Source organism: Anopheles coustani, chromosome 3 (genome assembly GCF_943734705.1).
Source record: "Anopheles coustani chromosome 3, idAnoCousDA_361_x.2, whole genome shotgun sequence".
Classification (NCBI taxonomy): Eukaryota; Metazoa; Arthropoda; class Insecta; order Diptera; family Culicidae; genus Anopheles; species Anopheles coustani.
This window is the reverse complement of record NC_071288.1, coordinates 12511384-12521344: the sequence shown is the minus strand read 5'-3', so window position 1 is coordinate 12521344 and position 9961 is coordinate 12511384. Positions and strand designations below refer to the sequence as shown.

The following is a 9961-nucleotide window of genomic DNA, read 5'->3' as shown; positions in this document are numbered from 1 at the left end:
TTTTCGTGTAACCACTCTTTTAAAATTGTTTCTTTCTATTTTTTCTCATTTCATCCATAATCTTTCAAATTTTTGACAGTGCTATCTTTTTTATCTTACTCTTATGTGCGAATAATGGTCTTTTTATCTTTTCAATTTTATTTTAAAACATGCGTGAACATTAGTTTTCTACGTGTACTTTTATGTAATGCGGGTGTGAAGCTAAACTGAATGTCTCAAAATACAGTCCTCCGAACATATTGATAACGACGGAAAAATGTGTTTATTTTGCTAATTACTACTATTTAAACAATTAACTTCTGTTCGGCGACAAAAAAACTACTAGCATGGATGCAAAGAAGTTTTTTTTATTTTCCCAAAGAACAACATGACCTCAACCGAACCCGCAGCATTGCGTGTGAATGAACCTAGCGTGGTTTATTTTTCGTTTTCAATCCATTCCCAGCATCATCACCTGCGCTGGAAGGCAATGTACTAATCATAATTAATATTTATTTGTTTTCCAATTGTTTTTGCTCTCTTTCAGTTTTCCCGGTAACCGACACCCGGCGGCAGGGTCACGGCAGCATACCGTAGCGAGCGCTGAAAAACCAACCAGAGAACTACCAACCGGAGGGTGTTTCACTGTGTGTGTGTGTGTGAGAAGCCGCGCTCCGGAGCCAAACCGGAACGCTACGGAACGTAACGAACGGGTCAAATTATTACAAATGGTCCAGAGATACGGTTCATGCTTTTCCACCCACGGCGGCTGGGGCTCGGACAGCAGCGGTTCAGTGCACCGTCCAAGCGCCAGGTCTAAGCCCACACGTAGTAGAACAAGCTCAGCGGGCGGACTCGGGCCAAGTTTCGGTCGAGCAATGTGAAGTTTCGTCGAGTATGATGAGTGATTTCAGCTTAATGTCGTCGCTTCCACTTCCAACCGGGCTAATCTTTTACAATCATATTTTTCCCTCAGGCATTTGCTAGCTTACAATTTGTACGTGTGAAGGCGGGTGTTAGTGGAAGCGTGTAAATGAAAAGTGTTTGTGCAAAGTGAGTCGAAGTGTGGAAGAAATTGGGCTTGCGTCGCATCAAGGGAAAGGGATGTGCGAAAGAGTGTCAAGTTGTATAAAAGTATTGTGAAAATTCCCCGAAAGCAAAAGGTCATGCGTTGTGCGTGCATGCGATAGAGCCGTGCATGGTAGCGAAAGGAGATCGAAGGCCGAGGAAAGCTTCCGTTTTTCCACGAGATGGAGCACTAATGGGCCGTCCATTTTGCGCCGCGTTCCGTTCCCGGCTGGCGACACCGTAATGTCCGTCGGCCAAGTGTGCGCTCGCCTCGTGAAGCTGTGGCCGTACCGATACTGCCCACCACCACCGCCACCGCCACCGCCATCGTCCTTCCGCCCATCCCGCAGTCCTTAGGGCTACTAGCAGTAGTTGTGTGAGTGTGAGTGTATGTGTGCCTGTGTAGGTGTGTGTGTCCGCCCGGCGTTGGTTCGCGTTCCGATGTGCATTCAATTAAAATTTAAATGAGCATTTGGTGATGTCATTACGTTCGGATGATAATGAACAGGATTATATTCGGGGCGTTTCTCCTCCTCACGTGCCGGCCCCCGTCCACCCCGCCGCACGAACCGGCGGCCGAACTGTTGCACGTCCTGCCGGGGCTGCACGATGGTGCGGGTGGTGGCAGCATCGGGGGCCTGCTGGTCGTCCAGGCGTCTCCACTTGCACAAGGTTAGTATGCGTATACCTCCCTGTTGGGGAGGCCTTTTATCCCCGTTCTGTCCCGATACTAGGTACGGCATGTTGAATTCATGAACCGATTGCCGAGCTTACCATTTGCGAAGGGTTGCCATCGTGGCCATGAGGTACCGGGGAAGCACTGAAGCATTTTACTAGGCATTGTTCAATCCTAGTTCGGGAGCGATTCAAACGCTACATAATTCTTGGCAGCAACCATGAGCACTAGAACGACCAGGCGAGTCAAATTGATCTTGCAATTGAGTTTAATTCAAATAAGATGTACCGGAAGCGTCTTAAAATTTACTATACCAGGGACATTATTTATTATTTTATTTTTATTAAAATGTTAGAAAGTGTTACAATTTGATAAGTAAAAATTGTACAGTCATATAATGTAAAGGTTACCTCTTAATTGTTGTTGTTATGTCATTAAATAAAAAAATGTTACCTCATTAAACTTCTTTAATTTTATTTTAGTTTGTGTGTTGCTATAATTATTTTGTTATGCATAACACTTTTTCAACATATTATTGGAAAATTGCCTGCTCTAAGGAGTTTTATTTAGACAGTCGGTAGCTCAAGTGTTCGTTAAACCCTACGGCAATCGTCCTCGTCAGTTTGCTGCAGGTCAGGAGTACCACCGCAGCGCAATTGGTTCACTTTATTATCACCAAACCATATCGCTGTTCCCCGGGGCCTATTTTCAATATTTTTTCCCCATTCTGCCGTTCGAAATTCGTCCCTGCGAATACATTCCATTAGAAAAAAACGGGACCACCAGGATCGGGCCCAAAATCGGACACTGGGTGTATGAGGTGCGTTAATTAGAGGGCGCTTTTTCGGGCTAAAATTGGGGGTTTTTTTGCCCAAAATGAAGCTGGACAAATTTATTCGTCCAATTTTGGGCGAATAATTTTCCAGCGAATAAAACGTTTCCCAGCCATTAGGCGATGCCGAAAAGCTACCGTTGGGATCGGTGTCGGTCAGTGTCCTCTTTGATGTCAATTGTGCCCCCCCCATTTATTAGACGCCCCTGCGGGATGGAGTGCGTGGAATTTGGGAGGTATTCAAAATTAAAATAAAATGCTTCCAACAAACGGGATCTACCCGGTGCTATGCTGCACCGTGGAAATGGGGGAAAATGAAGCACACGCCAGCGTGCTCCAAACAGGTGTTTACGGTGGAAGCTGAGGGAATGCTCATGTTAATAAGCGGTGTTTAGCTGAAAGGTAGCAGCGAATGGAAGGACTTCTCGGAATGGGGTGGGAAAATGTATGACTCGCTTTGAAGGTTTCCTTTCATGTCGAGTATCCTTTTCAGTAAGCTTCCTAGCGTGCAGAAATCCAGTTGGAGCTTTTGTAACTTCCGAGAAGTATTATATTTTCAAACAACAGATTAGTTGTTGCATTGAAAAGGATTTAAGCATGTGATAGAGTCCTTGCATACGCAGGAAACATGTGTACGCTGGGTTGAATGTGAATTTGTCGTTATTTCCTCTCTGGCAGAAAGTGAACAAGGAAGATAGTCATTGAAACCCCTTTCCATCATTCAAACCAGCATCAGATGTTGATCGTTGCGTTTGGCATGGCAAATAGCGATCCATTCCCAAGGATTTATCTACTTCCATGTTTAATTTTAATCAATTTACATCTTATTTACCTCTCCCCGAGTTCCGGACGTATTTAGCAACACAAACAAAAGTTAGTTGTTGAATCTCGACGGTGTTGTTGGCATTCACCTTGCGTAGCAATCGTTTGGCAAATAAAGTGAGCCATTTCGACAACAACCAACTTTTCATTTCAATTTCCTCATCAACTTTTGTATCATTTGCATCCCGGATGCAACACGTTCAAGTGGTCCCCTGTTAGTTTATTCGCTTCATTTTCCCCCTTTTGAGTATTGTTTGCTTTTATTTCCCGCCCGGATGCTTGATCCTTTCAATTGTAATTACACTAATAAGTCGATTCATTACTTCCCTCTTCTATCCATTCGATCCACTCGTCACTCGATTAGCTTCCTCGGGGCAGTGGAGAAAATAATATCACCCACTTTGCGCTGCTCTTGGCCGTGATGCCGTTGTGCCATCGAGTGCCCACCACAATGAAGGCGCTAGCACAATGGGAAGAAAATTGCATTTCACTCTTCTCTTCAAGAGTGCTCGTATTACAAAGCAAACAGTGGCATGCAATGCAATGCAGCACCAGCCAACAATGGGGACCGAGCGCTCACATGCGTTTGCGGGGTGCGACCGCGGCCTGAAACATTGCCGTTGTTATGTAGGGCGTGCGACGGTTGGAAAAATCGGAATCTCGGGTCACGCTGCTGACAGCTTATCACTGCAGAAAGAATCAACACGCTGGTGGTTTGCAATGTTTTCTCGCGCGCTGTTTCATTACCAAATCGTCAACGGTGTTTTATGGACGTGTGTCAATGTTTCACATTGCTTTCGCATCGCTTTTCCATCCTCGTAGGACGGGCGAATGGTTTGGATGGGGTGGATTATGGAGAAGAAAATGGCCCACTCACCGTTACTCGTGACGCCTGGCTGACTGATGCATTTCATTATTGTTGCTTCACAGTTTTGCGAAGCTGCAACGGTGTTGAGTACAGCGTCGACTTTCGGCGAGCGCCGATTACGATTCGAAACATCGGGCGATATCTATAATTCATAGCACGCGGTTGTGTGCAGCATCCGGTGACAACGGTGTTGCATCCTCGATGCACCGAAGCGGCCATGCATGCAATTTTGACAACTCACCGCGGGCAAGCCAGGGGGGATGGATGGCGGATTGCGGCGTGATTGAATTAAGCCGTAGTCGGTGACCCGATTTTAATTGCCACCGAATGCGGGGAAATCGATTCTCAACCCTTGCTCGATCCGGCATCCCCTGCTAGTATCCTCTGTTTGATTTGAATGTTTGATTTTCGCAGCCCTCACTCACTTTAGTTTACACGTGGTTCTGGTTTCACTGGAAAAGCCAATCTGGTATTCATTGGAAGCAGATGATCTTACACGTGAAGTTTCAATGTAATTTTAACTTTAATAGAAATTTGCAACTGTTGACGCTTGAGAGGATTACCAACATCAAATCTTTTTGAAATTATGTTTTTCCTCGTTTAAACTGAAATGCTCGTTGAACACAAGCTATTTTTAGATTCTCAACAGACAGACAAGAAGGTCCCAATGAGTAATTAAATCTATCGTAACCGCGACAAAACATAATTAAGAAACTATACATCTTGTCCTTCTTATACAAAAATGTTTCTTGTCCTTTTTATACAAAACAGTTGTGGAAAACTGTTGACCAGAATCTTCGAAATAAGAAAGAATGTTATAGAATTTTTAGATACAAAGGGCAAGCAAGAACCTTTGCTACGTGATGAAAACTGGCTTTGGAAAGTGGTATTTGCGGCAGACATAACAAACCACTTGAATTTACTAAATCTTAAACTTCAAGTACAGTAAAATCTTATTTCCGTTATTATTATCTTATTCCGTAATTATCCGAAGCTCAAGTTGTTTTTAAACCAGCTACAGAAAACAAACTTTACGCATTTTCCGGAGTGCCAGAAATTTAAAGAAAAATCACAACAACAGTTCCCAGTTGACTATGCATATGATCTGATTATAAACCTGCACAACCAGCTCAATGAATGGTTTTCTAAAGTAGATGCAAAGGCTTTAGAAATAATAATTTTGCAAAACTCATTCGAAGCAGTTCCAATGAATAACAATTTGAGTTCACAGAAATTCAAACAAATAATAAACTGAAGGATAAATGCAAAGAAGGGCTAATTAATTTTGACAATTTTGAAGGACAAACATGTGAACACTGATGAAAGGAACGTCAAATCTGAAACCCGTATTCCTACATTCGTACTAGTTGATTGTTTACATGAAAGTTGACACGTAGAAAAGGTAATATGCAGTACACAGATATAAAAATGTGAACGGTATATATAAAAATACAACGCTGCGGTTATGCGGCTCATGTTATAAAAAGTTTGGAGACCCCTGATTTAAGCAATAAATAGCAGAATAGAATGTATTACACTAGTGCTTACTCAAAAATGTGCGAAACTTTTGAAGTCTTAGGAAATGGATTGTTATGATTGTTCGAAAGCATAAAATTACTTAATTAAATTATCGACAGGAACTTAGTATATCGCTTAGTTTCCTTGCGGAAGGCAAAATTTTTGAAAAGAGATATTAATATCGTCCTCATGCGTTTAGTAAAGCCCCCGGACTGTTGCAGGTTTTAGCAACACTGCTTTGTAGCAATGCCCCTGCTGCTTCGGTAACTCTATTATCGCCGGGTTACTCCGCTTCGGGTGTAATTATTTCCACTTTCATGCTGCAGTCGGTGCGGTGTTACAATGGCGTTTGCGCCACTGCAGGCTGATTATTGTTCAATAATCCTATCACACAACGGCAACAACAACCATGCAGCGCGGACCCTCCCTGCCCATTTGCTGCCCTTTTCCTCGGCACAACCACCTCCGTAGCGCGAGGGCGGTCATGCTAAACCTAATCAAACTCCCTGCGGGGCAGGACACGGTCCAAACAGTGTCCCAAACAACGAGTTAATTGAAACGGGACACACTCGGCGAGAACCACTTTCCACCCGGTGTGTGGGTGTGTTTGTGTGTGAGCACTGGGGCCTATCCATCGGTCGAACAAATGACCGTTAAATGTGCCGGCCAGCCTGTACGCGTGTCCTTGCGCGTATCCTGCGCCATCCCCCGGGGGAAAACATGGTTCGTGCGTGTGTTTGTACGTGGGTGCACCGTGTGTAGCAGATGTCAGCTGCATACGGCTCGGTTTCGGACTACCCAAACCCTCCCCTCGAATGGTTCTGATCGCTTGTGGGAGCCGCATCGTAATTGAAGTTATTCAAAATTGTGTACATCCGATGGAAGTACGTGGGACTCTCGAATAAACAATAATTGTCGTTCAAACATGTGCACGCTGGTCAATATAATTCGGTTTTGGCTGTAAACTAATAAGAATCGGGATCAAATTAGATTAGTCTGTTTGACTGCATCTACACCATCACGCTGCATTGGAAATGGAAACTATACCGGTCAGTTTTCGGTAAAAAAATCACGTTTGAACAATGTAATTTTTTTAAAAACATTCATTTTATTTAAATTTAAATGTAGTCTATTTTAGTTCGTCTCAATCAAACTGCAAAGCGGTGGGTAACAGGAGCTAATTTACATATTTATAAAGTTCAATGCACATTGTCCCTGGAGTCTGTTAAAACCAACAAACAGTTTTTACGTGCTTCATAGTGACTACACAAAAAAAAAACTTCACACGCAAAACACGTACCAAACAAAAAGTTCTTGCATTATGTAGGTGTTGGGCAAATCAATCGTAGCTGATCGTTAACTTGTTCATTGCATTGTTCCGCATACACCCCGGCACCGGCATCTATTTTAAGGAGTGTCGATTCCGTTGTTCATGATATACTTTCGCGTGGTGTACAAACACTCTTTTTTTCATTATTCTCGTTGTTAGTTGTGCGTTACGCTTAAATGGAGCCGAGTTTTTTTTCCAATCGGTTTGTGTGTTTTTTTCCACCCCCCTTCTTATGTTTACTCCCTTTTATGTATCTAGTCCATAGTGTTGATATTCATGCTAGGTTTAAATTTTTTTCCTTTTACTACAGTTTTGTTTCTCGCAATTTGCCACCGATTTGTTTGCCGTCCGGCGGTGGGTAATTGTGTTAGTAGTGTGCTTCGCGCCGTCCCGATCCCGTTTGCCAATTGTGCAACGTGCGAAACGGTGGGAAATCGGTGCACCATTCCGGTTTCAGGCTCCGATTTCCACTGGGGTCCCTCGTTGGAACGCACGAACAATTGAAGTGGCCATGGTGGGGAGCTTGGTTGTTACTTGTTTTCCCTTTGGCATCAATGAGTTGAAAAGTTCATGAGACTATGAGGGATAAAAAAAGGATACACTAAATGAAATTTCCCGCTTTATGGTTGCATGAGTCCCGGAGAAGGTTAAAACACTTATTTTCATGTATGATTAAAACCCAACTTCTGTTAAAGTCATATTCAAACGTTCCAATTAACGAAGACATTAAACTGACGACTTACATAACATCGATTAAATAGCCTGCCCGGTATCGGCTCCCCCAAACGTTTCAGTTCGTGGACCGCCTGCCCGACTGGACACAAAACCTAATGCTCACACAAGCTACCCTGCCCGTTTCCACAACAAAATTCACCGCCGGCCAACCCGGGCGCATTAATTGTGCTGACTGCGTGTGATCTCCTGCTGAGCGGAAAATCGAATAGCAATATGGCGCACAACGAAACAAAAGCAATCAAGCGACTAACAGCGCCCGGGAAGGGACGACCGGGTACGTCCGGATGTTAGAGGAGGATGGGGGTAGATTTCAAGGAGCGGCGAGAGAGAAGAAACAAAAACAATATCCAAATGCAACACGGCAGTAAAACCGGAAAACGGACATGAAAAACGAAGCAAAAAACACACACAGGGTAGGAAAAAAATGGAGATAAAGCAAGCACAAACAATAAAGCACGAAGCGCTTTTTTGGGAGCTGGGCGTCCGTCCGGCAACGGCAATCGGGCATGCCGAGCCACAGCCACCAGCATACCGGCCGGTTCCTCCTCTCTCCTCCCCCTCCGGGACACACAGCATAAATGGCGGTGGCGGTGCATTTAATGTCGGCAGCTGTAGCTCCCGAACCCCCGCCACCGCTTGGTGTGACAGCACACAACGCAGACATAATCCTTCCATTCCGCCCCCATCCGGCGGCCGCTTCCGGGCCGAAAGTTGTCCCGCCAACCCCCGAACGGTGTTGGCATGAAACTATAGTGTCGTAAAAAAAAACACACACACAGAAGCGACCGAACTAAAAGTATGCTAAGAGTACATAATCACGGTAGGTTTATTTTTCGCAATTTATTAGCATTCCATTCGGTTGCCGTGCCATGCACTGCAACGGGGGGACAATGTTCCCGTGCGCCTTTCGTGTTACAACAGCTGCAGCTCCAACAACAGCAACTGCGGCCCGAAATCGAATGTCACAACTGCTGCTGGTGGTGGTGGTGCAGCTCTCAAGCCTGTGTCGACCGATCGGATGCAAATGTACCGTGAAAATGGAGCGATCATCACGACGCGTAAAGAATTGGGCCCTTTCCCGTCCCTAGCCTCGGGTGAGAGAAGCTTCGAAACTCGAATGAAACCTAACGAACGAACGAACGGCGCGCTGTTAATGGCCGTTCGTTCGAGGTGAAGATCCAAAAAATCCCCTCAATTCGCCTGTGTTAGTGGCGATCCACTGGTCACGGCATGCAAAAAGACAAAACTTGGTAGCACTCCACAAGAAATTTCGCGCCTTGGCGACGATTTCTTACGCGGAATAAAGTGAAGTTTTCGTTTTCCAGCCCGGTGGCATTTAGTGGGATGGAATCTGGCTGTTTCCCCTGCTCCCCATCTTTTTCTTCATCTTTTAATTAACCTCCCGTCCAAAGCTTGGGCAGTTTTGGTGAAATGTTTTTTTTTTGTTCATCCCTTTCAGCGGGAAAGTTTTTGAATAAAATTGGAATAGTTGTCAAACTTCCGTGCGGCCCGGTTTGAGTGGAAACGTTTCGCGCACTAATTTACTCCCTCTCGTCGGAATGTTGGTATGGAAGAGAGGAAGGCAGGCGGAAGGAGGGGGATTCCAACGTCACCACAACGAACCGTATGCGATACAAATGCCAATGACAGCACTCCCAGCCAAAGTTTGGGAAAGCGCGCGACTTGAAGCGGACAAATTCTAATCGAGTAGCAATTTAAAATTTTCCCACCAAAAGCATCTGCGCACGGCAACTCGCTGGATGTTGGAACGGGTGGAACTGCTGGGCGGTTGAGCCGCCTTCGACAGGGATTTTAAACTTCCTTCCCAGGTCGATCGGGAATTGGCATCTTGCGCGCACTTCAACCAACACTCGTTGGCTTCGTGCCAGTGGAAAAACAATCAATTTTTAATAAACTCCCCCCTCCCAGGTGAATGTGAATGTGTGTGTGTAGAGTGAGTGGCACTCCAAGTGGCACGGCGCAATCGTTTGGTAATTAAAATTTCCCGCCCGTGAAGAACTCAGCTCAAATAAACTTCATCCTTCGGGAGTGTATCGGCATTGTCTTATCGCCTTCGCTTTCCGGGACTTTGAAGCCGCCCAAGTTTCTTCCACCGGAGCTCGAGTGGAGTTA

At 45.0% G+C, this 9961-nt stretch overlaps 1 protein-coding gene across 1 annotated transcript in view; it reads left to right on the top strand.

Moving 5' to 3' along the window:
* The first annotated feature begins 1541 nt into the window (after window positions 1–1541).
* LOC131259723 (uncharacterized) overlaps window positions 1542–9961 on the top strand; it is a 154331-nt gene continuing 145911 nt past the window's right edge. Inside the window, exon 1 of the mRNA XM_058261296.1 lies at window positions 1542–1719. Coding sequence (XP_058117279.1) covers window positions 1542–1719 — 178 coding nt within the window. The remainder of the gene's footprint in view (window positions 1720–9961) is intronic.